This window comes from Peromyscus eremicus, chromosome 12 (assembly GCF_949786415.1).
Source record: "Peromyscus eremicus chromosome 12, PerEre_H2_v1, whole genome shotgun sequence".
Lineage (NCBI taxonomy): Eukaryota > Metazoa > Chordata > Mammalia > Rodentia > Cricetidae > Peromyscus > Peromyscus eremicus.
Window position 1 is genome coordinate 26,472,402 of NC_081428.1, and position 18,638 is coordinate 26,491,039.

Here is an 18,638-nt window from a genome sequence, read left to right on the forward strand (position 1 = left end):
GTGGGAGGAGGGTGGACGGGGAATCTATGGCTGATATGTAAAATTAAATTAATTATAAAATAAAAATATTTTTAAAAAATCATCACTATATCTGTGGTATTGTAAGTAACGGAAATATATTAACTTTCAAGAATATCGTTATTTAGATCTTTCTTAGTATATTAGGAAGTTGAATGAACCGAGGCTGAGCTAGTTTGGCATAAAATATGGTGAAGAAGTGTGCAGGTTTGGATATGTGTGTGGGAGCAGAAGAGCAAACAAGCATCATCACCACAGACAAATTTCTACCAATTTTTCTGTCCTGTTTTGTGATTACCATGATATTTGGAGAAAACATAATCAAATGATTCAATTACAACAGAAGCCAAAAGTATTTCTCAGTAAATTATGACATACTCAAGAAATAAAGTGATCACAACAGACAGATAGCCTATGTCCATGAATTAGAATTAACATTGTTAAATGGTGATACTACTCTAAGCAATCAATAGCCACAATGTGATCACTATCAACTGTCCTCTGACATTATTCATAGAAAAATGAAGAAAATCTTTAACATGTATATGAAACCACAGAATACCTGGAATAGACATCAACTTGATAAAGAACGAAGTTGAAACTATCATACCATCTGTAGCTGGAAGTTTTCCTGTGTCCCACCTGGCTCTCAGTCAGGACAAATCTCTTACCCACAGTCCCGCAGCCTTTTATAAAATAATCACTCAGAAGTTTATATTAATTGTAACTGCTTGGCCATTTGCTCAGGCTTATCACTGACTAGCTCTTACACTTAAATTAACCCATAATTCTTATTTATATTTAGCCGCATGGCTTGGTACCTTTTCTCAGTTCTGCCTTGTCATCTTGCCACCTCTGTGTCTGGCTGGTGACTCCTGACTCAGCCCTTCCTCTTCCCAGAATTCTCATCGTCTTCTCACCCCACTTATTCTTCCTGCCTGGCTACTGGCCAATCAGCATTTTATTAAACCAGTGTACAAGGCCATTATCCCACAGCAACTATCAGGTTCCAAAGTTCAATATAACACTATAGTGACCATTATAGTATTATATGTATATATGACCAATATATGTATTATATATTCCAAAGAGACAGACCAGAGAGCCTGGGAACAAACTCACTTATTCTACTAATCATTGACAATGGTGACAAGAGTATTCAGTAGAGAATTTATCTACTCTATAATTTGTGGTGGGTAAATTGGATATCCTTTTGGAAGAGAATGGAAATATGTGTTCAACATCACTAATTATTGGGGAAATAGTAACCAAAGGTGATAGATACATCACCACATATGTGTCAGGATTGCTATTAACAAAAAGTCCAATAATGATCACTGGCTAGAACATGAAGCAGAGTGGTGCCACTATAAGTTCTTACAGCTACTGTGGAGAATATAATGAAGACCCACAAGCATAAATTCACAATACCAGTCTTAGGTATATAATCAAAGAAAATGAAGCTAGCAGTTTGAAGAATATGTAGATGCCAACAACCCATGCAGAACTGTCCAAAATAACTAAGAAAATGAAACAACATCAATGTCCAAAATGGAATGGATACAAGATGTAGTGTTTATCTGTAATGGAATATTTGACATAAAGGGATTGTTTGCAATAACATATACCCAGGAGATATTATACTAAGGGAAATGAGCCAGCCATAGCAAAGCAAATATTATATAAGAACACTTTCATGGAGAATCTAAACAAGTTGAATTCTAAAGAGAGATGAACAGTGATTGCTGTGGGCTGTAGGGCAAGTGTGAGACGTGGAGAAATGGAAGGCTTTTGGTCAATAAATTCTGGACAGCTAATGCACAGCATGATTAATTTTGGTTAATAATAGAGTTGATAGTAAAACTAACTATGGGTTTTCCTTATAGTTATTCTCACCACACATGCAAATGCACATACAGCAAGTGTTATCGAATATTAATTTAAGATGTGTCACATTTGTTTATGCTGTGGAACATTTGTTTCATGATGCAAAACTGTGTTGCATTCTTTTATGTTGTATTTGTTTAACTCTGTGAAGCTGTGTTATTGTGCCTGTGTAAAACTGCTGATTGACCTAATAAAGAGCAAGGCAGGAGAAAAGATAGGCAGGGCTGGCAGGCAGAGAGAATAAATGGGAGGAGAAATCTGAGAGAATGAAAAGCAAGAAAAGGAGAGGAGGGCATCAGGGGCCAGCCACCCAGCTACATAGCAAGCCATGGAGTAAAAAGAAAAGGAAGTATACAGAACAGAGAAAGATAAATGCCCAGAGAGGAAAGGTAGATGGGATGATTTAAATTAAGAAAAGTTGGCTAGAAATAAGCCAAGCTAAGGCCTGGCATTTATAAGAAAGAATAAGCATCTGTGTGTATTTATTTGGGAGCTAGGTGGCGGGCTCCCAAAGAGCAAAAGAGGAAAAAACAACCACTAACAAGCAAGTAACTGTGTAAGGTGGAGACTATATAGGGTGACTGAAGTAAGCATTTACAATATATCTGTGTACCAAGATAACATATTGTATATTTACATCTATATAACTTTATCAGTTAGGATTTAATAAAGCTATAAACATTTCCCATTCATGTTGAGCTGTGATTTTTTGAATGTTACAAACTAGGGTAGCATAAGACAGCCCCCTGCCCCCCAAAATTTGGTCAGAGGAGCCACTAACTTTTGCAAAGTGGGACAGAGAACACAAGTAAAAACAGTATTCCAATTAGTGAGATATGCTTTATGTACAGGAACGGCATTGCTGTAAGGCAACAAAAAGATGATTTGTCATCCAAATCTAAAACTGTGCTGAAATAGAGAAACTCGATTAAATTTCATATATTCACTTACCAGGACTTTGACCTTTCGAAAGTTATGAATCTTTCTGATCCTCATATGTAGATTAAGGATAAGAGCACTAGACCTCGCCAGCCTTACTGACATAATGTGAAGATTGGATGGGCCAACGTAAATGGAAGTCTATAAAGTGCTATGGAAATTCAACTTCTGACACTAATTTTAAAATAAGCACAGAGACTTCCTCACCAAAGTAATTCTATTTGATTTGAACGGTCTGCAAAGTTCATACTGGAGTTCTATGTCAAAAATATCAGAGTCCATGCTTCCCCTTATTCCTAACATTCATTTATCATCACCCAACTGCACAGAGCTTGGTTACAGAGCAGAGGCCAAAGCATGCTGGTCAATAGAGGATGCCATCACAGAGTCTAAGGGAATGTACCATTTCTTCAGGGCACGGATGGCAAGAAAGAGAAATAAAGACAAGAACTGACTTGGGTAGGAGGGGTTATTTCACAAAGAAATTGAGAGAGGGAAGTAAAGAATATTAAAATATTCCTACAAAACATAGAAAGGCAGGTGCTAAGAAGCAAAGTCAGGAAAATAGTACAGGAATAAGGGAGGGACTTTGCAAGGAACAGACAATGTTCAGTTACAATACCGTAAAAGGAGTGAAAGGAATGATAATGTGTTAATGTACTGGGGAGTCAGACATGGAAAGAGGAATTTGGAAAAAGAAAGTTCAGGCCATAGTGAGGAAGACTACCTGCTGAGTCTAAATCTTCTAATACATGCAATATAATGGATCATAATATAATACAACATAATAGCACAACACTACTCCCAGAACTTCTGTGCACGTCAACTTCCCATTACACCAAGACAATGAGTAAGTGCTTTGGTGATGAAAACACTGAAAAGTAATCAATCTACTTCTTTGGTACAAATAAATGTTAGAGATAGAACATAAACCCTCAGAGTGTAATAGTCTAGACACTACTCTAGCACAGAAAGCAAATTTATCCACTACATCTGGAGGCTTTAACAGTTACTTGGGCCGTGGAGAGACAAAAGGGTCAGAGTTCATTTTCTGTTGGGCATTTACTGCTGGGCATGCAACCTATCCCTAAGAGTAGTTTGTTTCCCCAATGAGACTTTCTTTTAGAAGTAGGTGATAAGCACCTCCTTCAATTGCTGGTAATATATCATAAGGTGAACATGTATTGTTTTTAAAGTTTATACTATTTCTAAATTCATTTTCATCCAGAACAGTATAAAATGAAGGACAGGAATGTTATATATGAACAGTATAAAATGGAGGACAGGAATGTTACGTATGAATTTCCAAAGTCAGGAGATACTCAATGCATTAGAGACCCATTATTGGAAACACAGAAATGCTTGAGTATTTCACAGCATTGCAATAAATATTCAGAGCAAAGCTACCCCTCCATTCCTTATCACTACACCGGACAACAATTTTAAAGTTGTGTTTACGCACACACAGTCAAGGGATTCTTATTTATTACTGCCTATAATCACGTGAATATGAAAATGGTATAGTAGTTATATTTTGATCATCAAACTATTTTTTGTACTTTATGATTCATCTCAAATTCCTGAAGTGAAGAAAAAAAGCCAAATCCAATCTTGCCAGGAAAAAAAAATGCTGCTAGTCATTGACTGTCATTAAATGCTAAGAAGTATTTAACAATGAAAAAATAATCAAACAGACCCCATAAAAATGTTTAAAACTAATATTGTTATCTAGAGACTGAATAACAGAGTGTAGTCAACTCCTGCATGTACATGCATGTGTGTGCATTTCTGAAAACTAAAGATGAAAAAGAACTGCCACAAATATAAAATTGCCATTTACTTATGTTCCCCTGCTCACCAAAAAAGCATGATAAAGAGACACACAGACACACAACGAGGGAGGAAAGACGTGCATCTGCTTCTAGTCACTGTTACACATTTCAGGACGCATCCTTGTCCATGTGTTTTGTGTTCTACCCAAACATCAATAACCGATAAAGCCAAAAAGGTGAATCTAGACTCTACTTCTTTAACCCAGAAATCATCCTTCACATGTACAGTATCCTCTTGACACAGTGTGGCATGTAGTTAATCCTAAATTAATTACTTTGCTTTTATTTGTTTCATAAAGTCCTGATTCTGTATAACAGTGTTACATAACCACACTTCAAAGGCTTCTCTAAACCAAGCAACACAGCCGTGGCCCTGCCTTCAGCGATCACACTCCAGTGAGTCATCCAAATGACCTTATTTGCTCATTAGAAAACCTGCATACTGGTTGCAAATGTCATACTCTGAATTTACATTTTAAAAGGCACATCTTGCAGCAGTTTAATAAAAATATTTTTTAAGATCTCAGGTCAAATCCAACTATTTACTCATCTGTTCCCTTAGCTTTAACTATTTTTGGCCTGCATTCACATAGTTCTCACGAGCCATGTTTGTGATGGCTCCTTTTAGCATCTGATCTGTGACAGTTGAAATGCCATTTGGAAAGGGGGATGCTATTGTCACGATCATGCCCACCTCCGCCCCAGCAGCATACTGACAGATGACTTAAAAAACCTGTGACTGTTCTGTTGTTTATGCTTCCAGGCTGATATTCATTTTTATAGACCGAGTCATATGCCTTACAAAAAAACCTTTGAGGTTTTATGTTTGCACGCACTATTATGCAGTAAACTTGGATGAAGTAGAGGGGTTTACATACAGAGCCATGGTGCATCCATATTCCATTCCAGAATACAGAAAGCAACTCCAACAGAAGAAGAAGACCTGAATACCTATGTTTTATTTTAAAAGAACAAATTTTCCCTTTTGTAGACTTTGGTTACAAAGGGAACAGGGAAGAATTCCTGGGGAAGAATATGTGGCAGGTGACTGGAGGTGGGAAAGGAGATAGGAAGACTGGGAAAGTGTGCAGATTGCCACAGTGGTTTGTACAATTTTCTAATGCAACTCATTTTATTCAGAATTGTATCAAAACAATTTCAACATTATAGAAATAGTAATCACCAATCTCACCATTGCTATCATGCCAAAACACATGTAAAAAATATAAAACTAAGGGAAAATGTACCATAAGATTACTAGAAGGGCACGGACTTTGTAATAAACACAATGCTTGATTTTACCAGCTACATGCTGGGAGAAAAGCCTCTGGTACTCTCAGGCTTGTCTACTGGTCTGTTACATGAGGCTAATACAATTCTCCTTAGAGGCTGCACAGGGACATAAGACGAAATAAGTAAAATTAAAACAGATGGCCTTCAGAAGATATATCACAAAATACAACATTTCTCACATTACCTAAAAAGTGGCACTGCCGTTTGTACTGTGTCTTACAAAGAACAGTTTTTCCTTAGGGCCCCACATGTTTTAATTTTCATTCAGTGCTCACTTGATAATATTCTGGTGAAGAAACGAAACAGTGATACATAAAATACAAAGGGTATTGTGTTTCCTTTTTACAGATGAACACTGTGAAATCACAAGAAAAGATAATATACTGGGAAAATATATTCTGGCTTTCTAACCATGAAATGTGAAGCCTGCCTGTTACCAAGTGCATTAAGGTCTCAGCTATGCACCATCACATTGCCATCATCCACTAGACTGAAGAATCCTGGAATTGGTGCACTGAAGAATAACAGCTAAAATGATATATGATGCATGTGTGTAAGTAGAGGCTCCCTGCTATTGTTTTTGCTATTCTCCTCGACATAGGTACTAGCTCTTTTGAAGAAACAATGTTTAGTCTTTGGGAGTTACCATTGGTGACCATATTTAAAAACTTATTGATACAAATAAGTCTGACCTCTCAATTTCCCAAATTTCATATTACTGTGAAAGATAGCTAAACTTAAAAGTTTTCTCCTCCCTTGCCAAAATAGCTCCCTTTAGAATTTCATGAGAAGACAGTCACCATGAATTCTCCAAAGATCTGAGTCAGGTTCATGCCTTGCCATTTAATATGTAAGATACACAGGTTCAAAAATTGATACTGCTTAAGAATTCATACATGTTGCCTACAACATAGTTGTACTTCAGAGTGATAGAAGAAATTCAAATGACTTTTGCAGAAACTTGATTTTTTTCTGGTATTGAATTCAGTGTCTTCAGAATTCAGAATCTGAAGAATTTCTTTACTTGATTAATACATTCAGTCTTGATAGCAACTATCTCCATGCTAGAAAAGCCAATTATCATGGAACATTTTGGTAAAGTCAGAAATATAATAACAGGATCTTAATTTATGCATATCTCTATATCTAAAATCAGTCTGTAACAGTTTAAAGGTGAAAGAATACATAAAAAAGATGAAAGGTCAAAAACAAATGAAACTTGCACGATGTTATGGATTATAAAAGAATATTAAGTTTGGAACAACAAAATCTCGCAAGAAGAGATCTCTCTTTTGCCTAAGGAGTATGGTAAAATCTTAACAGATCTGCAATGGAGAACTACCCACTGAAGAGTTCCTTTACCATATGTCACAAAAGGGTAGATAGAGGGCAAAAACTAATGCCCACTGTACTTTTTTTCATGCTAATATCTGGAATTTTGAGTTAAAATTATTAACTGAATAAAGAATAAGAGACAAGGTATTACACTAGGAAGTCTAAAGAAAAGCTCGAGACTATGAATGAGAGCAGAACGTGTATCATGACTGCTGCTGGTAGAGAAAATGACATTATACCTCTATTCATCAGAGTGTCAGCACAGAAACACAGAAATGAGGCACCTGACCTCACCTTGCCAACCCACATCTGGAAATGTGTGCTGCCAGATTTGGCAGCTTCACTTTGGATGGAAGTAGAATTTACTTTTTTAAGGACAACAAAGAAAGAGAAAGGAAGGAAGGAAAGGAGGGAAGAGGGAAGGAAGGAAGGAACAGAAGAAGGAAGGAATTCCAGGCATTTGGTCTGAAAGAGGGAAGCCTGGGAAGAGGTGTTGGAGGAAAGACAGTGTTTTTAATAATTGAGAACTTCCCTGTTCATCTTGTGAAGCAGATCCTTAGGATAAAAGAGTTTTATTAGCAGTCACTTCGTTATCAATGACGGGCGGCATAGACTGGGTGGGCAGAACACCACTTCGCAAAACCAAGCTGACATGATGATTTTAGTCTCTGAGTTAGGGTGAGCTGTTGCTTTTAGGTGGGTAATCATGAGGTGCCCACATTTTGGAAGCACTTCCATGCTCCTTTGTCTCAGGAAAGAATCCCCAGTACAGTAAAATGCTCTAAACCAGCAGGTCTTAAATATATTTGAGTATTCAAACAGACATCTCATGCCACCAAGTAAAAAAGCAGTGGCAGGAAATGTGTTACATCATGTTGAATCATTGGCCAAATGGGTCCCATAGGTTCCACAAAACATCACCAAAGCTGTTGGTTACTCTCTATAACCTGATGGTAAGGCCTACTGCTGAAGAAACACTTACTATGTCACCAAACATGGAGAAAAGGAGCTGGTGCCCAACTAGAATCTTCACCATAACTGACTAGGGTTGATGTTGCAGAGAATATTTTGCATGCTACTGGAAGAGAAAAGTAATCCTCACTATCACCCAACCACAAACACTGTGGCTTACAATAGCAATCATATTGGGGCAAATGTGGCACAAATGTGGTAGAGTAACCACTAACTACTTTTTGATTAGATTGAAAGCTTACACCATGAGATGAAACCAGTACCTGGAACTAGAGAGGCAGCAGGCCTAAGGGAATACTTATGACTATTATTCTGCTAAAGTAACAGAGCAATAAAATAACTCCTAATGAGCTATTGCTACACCAGTAGACCAGAGCATTGCTCAACCATCATCAAATAAGCTTCTTGCAGTAGGCAGCAATTAACACAGAGACACACAATGAACAACGGGCAGAGAGTGTGAGACTGTGGAGCACTAAGCCCTCAATGAGATGCTTTTATCAAATCCCTCCTCTCAAAGCACAAGGAGCTTTGCAGACGAGGACACAGAAAGATTCTAAGTGCCAGGGGTGGCAAATGACTCCAAGGAAATACTGTCTTCTCTAGTCAAAGAGGATGGATAAACATAAACTCACAGAGACTGAGAAAGAACACACAAGTCCTATACAAGTTCAAAACAGACCACCACCACCACTCTGCAATGAGAAAGGGACAAAGTCCCATGCTAACCTAGGAGTTACAGTTGTTACCCACTGAGAAAGGGAAATTCAGTTCTCTCTAGTGTAATGTCACTGGCTGTATCAACCACACTCCAGGGCAGGCCTCATGCCCAGGAGTAGTCGGCCAACACAAAATGGAATCCATGGGTTTTTTTTTTGTATATATATATTTGTTTGGATATTTTTGTCTTACTAGTTTTTTTATCTATATTTTGTTTTTTGTTCATTTTTTGAGAGAGAGAATATGAAATTTAGGTGGGGAGGGAGGAGGATCTGGGATGACTTAAAGGAGGGGAAAGAATATGATCAAAATATATTACGTAAAAATTTTTAAAATAAAAATTAGTAAAAGGAAACTTTACATTTCCCCTTACAAACACTTTCGGGGTCCTTTCCCTTCAGAAAGAGCTCCACGTGACTGTTGTTAATCCCTCTCCATCACCTTACATCCAGGCTAGTTATGCTTTAGGTATTCTGCAATACCCCATGATTAACCCCTGAAATTACAATCCTCTTCTCATATACTCTTTTACTGACTCAGACATGGAAACTTGCTCTAGGACATACACTCTTACCAAGCGACTTCCTAGTTCAAAAACTTTCAACAATGTAACATAAAATCTCAGGAAAAAAAAAGCTTAAACTAATTAATAGAGTTTTAAAAAAAATCTCTATTACACGATCTCAGTTGGGGATGTCAGCTTCCTCGCTTAGTACTTTTATTATAGTCACCATTCTCTAATTAATCGTTTGTATTGCCCATTATCTAAAGATGGTCTATACTTCCAACCACTGGAATGGCTTTCCTCATTTTACTATACTATATTCATGCTAATTCCAAGGTGTACTAGGCTTATCATTCTTTTCCTCTCCATTTTTTCCTTGTTTTCCCATGGAATACTTTTGCTTTTCTCCCATTTATTACTTTATAACCTGCATCATATTTTGGTTTTATGCCTTTCTGCTCCAATAAGGCTCTGGCAGTATAGCAAAGACATAAGAAAGGACTAAAAAAGAGGCCAAGTAACCAGCAAACCCACATAAGTAGATAACACCGGAAACATACTCCTTGCTCTTTCTCTTCAGCACCCCCAACCCTGGCCTACTTCCCTGCCAATTCTAATTAAACAAAAAAAAAAAAAGTGAGTCATGACCTAAAATGTAAAAGAGACAGAGAAAGGGGGATTGTTGAGTTATATATTCTTTCTCAACAGTCAGAGATGAGGGGTGAAGAGACGATTATCAGAGGCAACTATGAAAGATTTTATATACAAAAATGAAGTGTGGATTGATTTCTTATTAGAACAAAACACCATGTTCAAAAATTTCCAGGATAGGAATTTTCAGAGTGTAAGCAAAGTTCGTTAATAATTCAGTACACATAAGATGGGCAATGTCAGCCACCTCAAGTCCCCCACTTTTCAGAGGAGGAAACTGAGTTCGAGTTCCCTGTTCGTCTTTTTAAAATATGCTTATACTATGAATACATATTGAATTGAAATGGCCACATTCACTAGCAGAGAAAAGGATATTTCCCCGGCAATGCCGTCCCAACTCGGTAGTCGGTATAGCTTTTGCTTGGGTGGAAATTGAAGATAAAGAGGAGTCCTGCTCTCTCAAAGGTGATGGTCTTATTGTCTTCGTGTTTTTCACTCACATAGGCCTGCAAGGAGGAACACATTACATTCAAATCACTCTGAGAGGCGGCGGCAAGGAAACTATTTCCTAGAGGCTTGGTTTGTTGTTCTTAATATGTGTTGTTCATTATTATTCCAAAATGAAATCCCTGGTCTCTATAGTTTGGCATGTTACAATTTTGCCAAACAACATCAAAAAGCAGTTTAAAGAGCCTAAGAACCCCACCGTCCATGTTCCACCCTGAGAGCACAAACAGAGGATTAATGCTGTGGGCAAGTCTGAAGTCAAAACAAAACAAAACAAAACACATGGCACTTTCAGTATATAGCATTTGTGTATATTAGGCTAAGCACAGTGCATTTTCCTTGAGACTTTGTTTTAGCACCCAAATTAATGAGGTAACTTAATAAAAATTTATTTTTCAAAGTTACTGTAAGGTTATATCCAGGTTCAAATTTATAGTTATTCTAGAAATCATACATTATTTTTACATAACTCTGCAGAGAATCAATGGCAACCTAAAGTCCGCTGCAATGTTCTGCGGATATCTCTTAATAATATGAAAAGGTCTAAAAATAAATGACACTCGCACACTCCCTGATTCCTGTTTACAGCTGGCTTTGAAAGCCTTAGCACCTTCGGCTCCACTTTCACCCAGCTCTTACGTTGTAGATTTATTGCCATGTTTATCAGCAGCATCCCTCCTGGTAATTTAGCAGTGAGAACTAAGGCTCCAGAGTAAACAGTGTGCCTTTCGGTATTCAACCTTGTTCCTCCTGAAAAGGAGCATCATTTTGCTCTTTCTCCTGGAAATGGCATTTCTAATAAACATGATTAGGGCATGCATATCATGTAGCCAGTCTTACTGAATATACAAATACCTTTGTTCAACCACCAAACAAGCAAACCATAGACACTAAAGTAAAAACACATCAACAGTCATTTCAAACAGTATCAATAGAAAGTAAATGGATTGTAACTAACACATACTATATGTTAATTTTTGCAAGAGGGGGGAAAAAAAAAAAGCCTGTACAAAATTTGCACCTGTTAATTACATTTTCTCAAACTTACTGAAAACTGAGACTTTAATTCTAGAGGAGAGTTCAGACTCATGCAAAATACAAAATACATACACAGCATGCAGGTATAATGGCATTTATTGAAATGACAAGTTGGAGACCAGTAAAGAAGGGAAAACAGGAATAAAAAAATCTAGGTGTTGTCGTAGTCATTTTTTTTATGACAGCATAATTATTTACACAAAGAAAAGCCAGTCAAAACAATTAAGATGTTGCCACAGCCATTTCCAAAATGGGTTTCATGCGGAGTGTCTGCCATTTATTTTTAACCAATTGAAATGAAAATTGTTAAATTTAAACAATAACAACCAACTAACCAGGAAGCTAAGCAGGGCAGTATGCTTACCATTTTCATTATCTATTGGAGAGATTCCTGTGACATGTTTTGACAACCTACAGTACATTACAGGGACTACACACTGAATAATGAAGTGCTGTTCAGAAGGTCTGCATGCAGATTTAAACCGATTGCCATTCTAAGCATGCCCAGCACTCACTGGTGACTAAAACATCACATTTAGAGCAAAGGGCTTACCTGAGGAGCTGAAAGCCAACCACATCTTTCTTCCAATCTATTCATATCTCTGTCAAAGTTATTTAGGAACTTATAGCGAAGAAGGTCATCATCAGTTAAATTAAACTGCCTTCTGGCATAATGGTAACTCTCATTATTCCCTTTCCTTGGGAAGTCTAACCACTCAGGATGCCCAAATTCATTACCTGTATTAAAACAAACAAAAAGTTTCTCAACTGTAAAAATCAGGTAGGTAGAAATAGTAGCATTTCTTACTAAGAGAACTCCATAATTACATATTTTCAAAGTGATTTAAATAGTCTAATTCCCTATAACTTCACCTCGTGAACAATGTAGGGGTCCACTTCACAAACAGAAAGCACCAGGCCTAGGGAGATGGCTCAAGGAGGAAGAATGCTTCTGTGCAATCAGGAGTATGTGAGTTCAAGCCTCTATTACCCACACAAGAAGTCAGGCATGACTGCATGCTTTACAACCCGGGCATCACTGGGTAAAAACAGGCAGATAACTGAAGCACACTGGCCAGCCAGTGTAGCCAAATCAGAGTGCTATTGGTTGAGTGACAGACCATGACTCAAGGCAGTAAGGTAGAGGACAATAGAGGAAGACATTTGATTCTCTCCTCCTGCCTTCATTTGCATACACATAGGCACATACGGGCATACACTCTCATGCATTACACACATACACACCACACCATGACCAAACAACCACTAACAACAAAACCCAAACCAGGAAATCATATTTAGACTCTGAAGCCCCATGGTCCAGCTTCAGCTGACTGAAATATAAAGATTTTCCTACCACATTAGCATAGGCACGCATGTTGTGAACTTCCTGTGTTATAGACATCTAAGCTATCACTAGTACTATTCATTGTCCACATTTCTTTCTCAGATTTCTTGGTTATTTTAGACATGCATCTATAATTTGGTTCATGTGTCAGTGCGTACAATTGAGACACTTGGATGGGAATTTATTTAAATATTATTTCTTGCTATGATGATAAGCAGAAGCCAAACGCAATTCAAAACGATCTACTATGGAATTGCTTTACATAGTAAACTTTGCTGAGAGACTGTGCAGTTTACATTTAACATCTCAGGTCCAGAGTCATAAAAATAAAAATTCCATAAAAAGTAAACTATCTGCAAGTGGTTCACTAAATTCTAATATTTCACTCTAAAGGAAAATATTTCTTATGATGGGTACATAGTCCACCAGGGGAGAGACAGGTTTCTGGCTCCGTGAGCCTACAGTGACTGTCAGATGCTTACTGAGACAAGGGGCCCCCTTATGGTACATTGAGAACCCTGCTTCAGAAAGACTACAATTCAGTAGAGTGCTCAGCCTCAAATGGACATGTATGTCACACCTTCCACCAAGGCTCAAGGGCCATCTCCAAAGAGGGGACAGGGAAATTCAAACAGCAAAGGTCAGGAGGGACTGGAGAGAGTCACTGTCTTGTGGACATGACCAAATTACTGCACTCAAACTTAAAACCTGTGCAAGATCAAACTATTAAAGTAGCATAGAGAGAAAGGTTCATGAGCCTTCACCCTACAGAGGAGCTAAGGAAAGGCAATGGCTTCTTGGGAAGGAGAACCTATTTTTCTTTAACGGTGTGGCCTCAAGCTCTATTGAATGGCTTCATATCCAGGAGTACATGTGAGGCCAAAATTGGACTCACAGGGTTATTTAAACTAAAAACCTGGACAAACATTTAGTATCATAACCCAAATTAAGATTTTTGTATCCTTTTACTTAATATGTTATCAAATATAAATTCACTTACTTAAAATATAAACTAATAGGCATACTTATTTAATAGAGAACATGAAATCAAATTTCTAATAGAATGTCATGAAATGATAAAACTCTTATTAAGTATTCTTACATATTGATCTCTATTAGATTCACGTAGGTCTCCTGAAAATCTTTCCCTAGTGAGGCTTCTTTTTAAATTGAAAGGACCAGAAAGCTGCGCAACAATAACATCAACAATAACAACAAAAGGAGAAGAAACGGTATCAGTGGCTACGGACAAAAAACACTCTACAGTGTGGGTTTTCCTGTTATCACAGTTGTAAATGAGCTGACCTGCAGCAAATTAAGTTCAATGTAGACAAACCCAACATCAAATTTCATTTCTTGGTGCAAAGCCATAAACACAAGTGCAAAATAAATGGGAGTAAATCACGTGAAGACTCTGAAAGTGACCTTGGAATGGCAGCAAACCATTCTCAGGCTGAACCGCAAAACCTGCAAAGTGCCTGTTAGTAGCTCCCAGCTCGCAAGCCTAATGAAGAAAAATACTATCATTACGAAAAGTGAAAAAAAAATGTTCTCCTTAGCTGTGGTCTACAAATTATTTAGGAAATATGGCACTGTTCAAGACAGTATAGTGAAATATGACCACTGAAATGAGCTGATAACTAAGGGCTGCTGTACATTAAAGATGATCGGAAACCTAAATGTATTCTTGCAATGGCCAAGAAAGTGATGGATTTATTTTAGTATAGACAACTCTGTGGACTGGGAATAACGCAGTCTGAATAAACATTTGAAATTGACCAAATGGAAAATGCTATTCTAGATCACACATAGATACTATGCATGCATGTCCACATAGTATGTACATGCTCTTTGATGAATTTGACAGTTACTCCGAACCTGGACTCCTCACATGACTCTTTGGTATCCTATGGAACATATCCTATGTGTGCTCCTATATACATGTTTCTTAAGTAGAAATGTTTTTCTTCATACTTGCTAGGCAACTTAGCCTTTGATATATTTGGGAAACACACACTCTATTGTTTAGGAACTAGGAAAATGGATCACAAGAATTTCTAAGCAACATAAAAAAGAAATTACGAAGAGCATCATTTTTAAAGATGCGAGCCGGTTTATTCAACAGACAAGAGGCTAAGAAAGTCACAGTTCCTGTGAGACCCCCAGCAATGACTATGATACTTGAGAACAATACTTCTGAGTCCAGATATGCATTATGAGTAACCAGGCACTCACCAACAAAGCATCTTTTAGCTCATTAAGGTATGATTATGATCAGTAGTGTAACATACAGGATGTTACCAAATTCGAAATGATGGGAAGAGAACAATTTCTGAGCTCTCACTTGGGACAACTTGTAAGAAAATCCACAGTTCATGCCATGATTCAGAGTTCAACAGAACAGCAGTCTTGAGTGTTTTCAGAAAACAGAAAGCTGACATATTTGGCTAAACAACTTTAGAACAAAATCAGGAAGTAGTTGACTAACGCTGCTACAGTTAATGATTCTAGTAAATTCTACAAAGTTCTTTCTCTTCCTTTCCATTTTCTCTGTACACATTCCCATTCATGTCTGGTTAATTGTGAAAAACCTCTAAGCGCAAAATTCCTATTGGGATTCCTTTCCCTGTAATTAATTTTTTTTTTCTGTTTGATGTAAAGGTCCAAGCTATAAATTGACAAGAAGCCAGCTGGTAGAGTGATGAAATTCAAGACAATATAACTAATGAAAAGCTCCAGCTCTGTTAGCTGAACATTTTGATTAGCGGGCTTGTGTATTTTGTTTCTCTAAACGGCAATGCATACTAATTTTACCTAGGAATTAATTAAAGTCTACCCTGGCCTCCGTGCTGTGGATGTTATATAAGTCTTTCTTGTTCCCAAGTTTATGTGCATATGAAAATAATGCATAGTCCTAATGAGAGGAGGGGGAAAAACCCTTTTCACTTCTTTACTTAACTGTACTAAAAACTAGCTTTTAAGTTTTAAACTACGTTATATTTCAGGCCTGTAATGAGTATGTTCTTAACAAAGGGAAGAACACAGGATAAAATAATGTTCTAAATTAGAGTCTGATAGTTTCCTTTCTAGAAAAATAAACTTGCAATCACTAACCTCCCTCTTTGACACAGATCTGTATGGTAATGTCCGCTGCCTACATCACATGGTTCTTTTTAGCTCTATTCTGGCCACGTGCACAACTCTAATAGATGATTACATTGTTATCGCTGCTTGCATATGTATCATGTATCAGTATCACCCCTCTCTTATCGAGCATATAATCTAATGGAGGAGAAAAGACATAAAGGATCAATGAGAGCTATTTTAACAAAAACAGTTGGTGAAGAGTGGCAGAATACTAGATTCCCCGCCTTCAACAAGGATGAGATGTAAAGACTCTAGGCCGGCCATATTGGGAGGTAAAGGAAGACTATTCTAATGTTACATCTTATACAAGAAGAGAAAGGCAGCCAGTCTTCAGAGGTAATCTCAGAATTGTAGGAAATTACCTTTGCTACAAGTCAGCCATATCTCTGTGTACTAGGCCCAGGAATGGCCTGGAGAAACAAAAGATAACTGACATCTGGGGTGTGTTTTAATTGTGCTTGAAAGGATACATGTATCAGTGGCAGAAGAGGGTATCATAAGCCAGAAATTGAGAACCTTGATTTCTTGTAGAGAAGACAAAGACCTAGAATAGGAATTTGAAGGCCAGAGGGTCAGAAGGAAAGCCAGTGCACATGGGAAATGGAAGGCTGAACTCAGGGAAGGAGTACATCCCACAGGAAAGGATGTCAGCTGTCCAGGTACTACCGTGGGCATGCAAGGGGAGCAAAATCTCATGTATGAGAATAATTTAGTACCATCAGAAGACACTGATGAATGGAAAGGACACTGATATATCGGAGGTTATATCTGAATTACTGACGAGTGATTCAAGAAAAATACCTGAGCTAAGTCTTCTATTTCTTTATTCTAAGATATTCTGACAGGGAGAATTTAAATAAGTTCCTGACAGAGAAGGTCATTCCTGATGGCAGCCATATATTCATGTTTACATGCTCTCTACTCTAAATTATTATAATAAAAAGAGATTAATACACTATCGAATGCTGGGTATATGGTAGCAAGGCAGTTCCATTCTGTCTCTCTGCCCCAGCTCTTGCCATGTTCCCCTGATCAATTATACATAAGAAGTATGGAAGGGATTGGCAAATGACCTGTGGCCATTTGGTAGACCATTTTTAATTCAAACTAATTTGGATTTGGTCAAATCCATGAGTGAGGCGCATGCCAGCAGACAAAGTACATGGGTCTGAAGGTTGTCAAAACAAAATGAACTAACAAACAGAAAAAACTCTTTACCATCAGTGCTCATAGGTACAAAATGAGATCAATTTGTATTATGAATACATGCAGAAGAATGAACATAGACATGCTTACAAACAAGTAGTTTTTGAAATGCTAAACTATAGAAATATTAATTGTTAAGAGTAATTATATAATTTCTAATGCTTTTATTTACCAAATGGAAAACAATTCTAATACATGAACTGTATGACATTTTAAAATATTCAAAATATTATAAATATAATATTTTAATAACATTAAAATATTAAAAGCAGTTGTAATTTCCTGAGTGTCTCCTACATACATATGTGCTACAATAGCCATTACTTGAAATCTAACAATACAGAAATCATTCCCATTTTCAAATACTTCAGAAAAGTAATTAATGTGACTTTCTAAAGCCATTCAAGCATAACGCATCTAGGCTCGCATTCAAATTTGATGTCTGTGTTCTACCCATTGTATCCAGCCCCAGTACTTGTTTCAAACAATATGAATATAAAGTTTCTATAAATGTACAAGTGTTAGGAAAGATAGGGGACAAGAGCTGTAAATAAAGCATATTTTTAATAAAGCATATTTATTACTGACCTGTGCTTCCTCTGTATTCTGCATGTTATACTATTGTTGCTGTTAATATGCTACGTTACAGCTGGTTAGTCTCCAAAACACTTCTATTTGCCTTGGTTTGGTAGTGCTGGGGAGGGCACCTAGCACTCTGTACACATAAGCATAGGCACAAGTGCCCTTTCATTGAGCTATATCTGGGGTCCAGCATGTCTTTATCACCCGCACAAGGCTTCAGTGCTTCCCTTTGGCTTACACAGACATTTGCCTTTTGGTTTGTTTGTTTTCTTTTACTAAACAATTATTGAAATATTACAATGCCACATTTTGACTTTTTCCTATCAGACTGGGGGCAGACCGTCTATATTGAGATCGATTATCTTTACTATCTAATGGAATACCAAGTACAGAATGTACATTCAATGATTTACTAAGTTTATGATAGACTTCTTTTAAGTGCATCATGTCTGCTTCCTTTAGCAGATGATTTCAACTGCTTTTGTCCATTGTCCTTTTAGAGGACTCGGTTTGAGGCAAAGGGACTCATATAAAGAAAAGGTCTAACACAGTTTCTTTATTATTGCAAATTTGGATGTTATAGAAAAAAAATAAGAAAAATACCAAGAAGCAACAAAAGGAGTGTGCATACACAAAAGCATATCTGCAGTCTCAGGAA

The 18,638-nt window shown here is 37.3% G+C and overlaps 1 protein-coding gene across 1 annotated transcript in view; it reads right to left on the reverse strand.

Moving 5' to 3' along the window:
* Positions 1 to 18,638, reverse strand: part of Gbe1 (1,4-alpha-glucan branching enzyme 1) — a 245,133-nt gene that overhangs the window by 16,675 nt on the left and 209,820 nt on the right. The window contains exons 13-14 of the mRNA XM_059277170.1: positions 12,251 to 12,435; positions 10,526 to 10,658 (exon numbers count right to left, since the gene is read on the reverse strand). Of these exons, the coding sequence (XP_059133153.1) occupies positions 10,526 to 10,658; positions 12,251 to 12,435 (318 nt within the window). The remainder of the gene's footprint in view (positions 1 to 10,525; positions 10,659 to 12,250; positions 12,436 to 18,638) is intronic.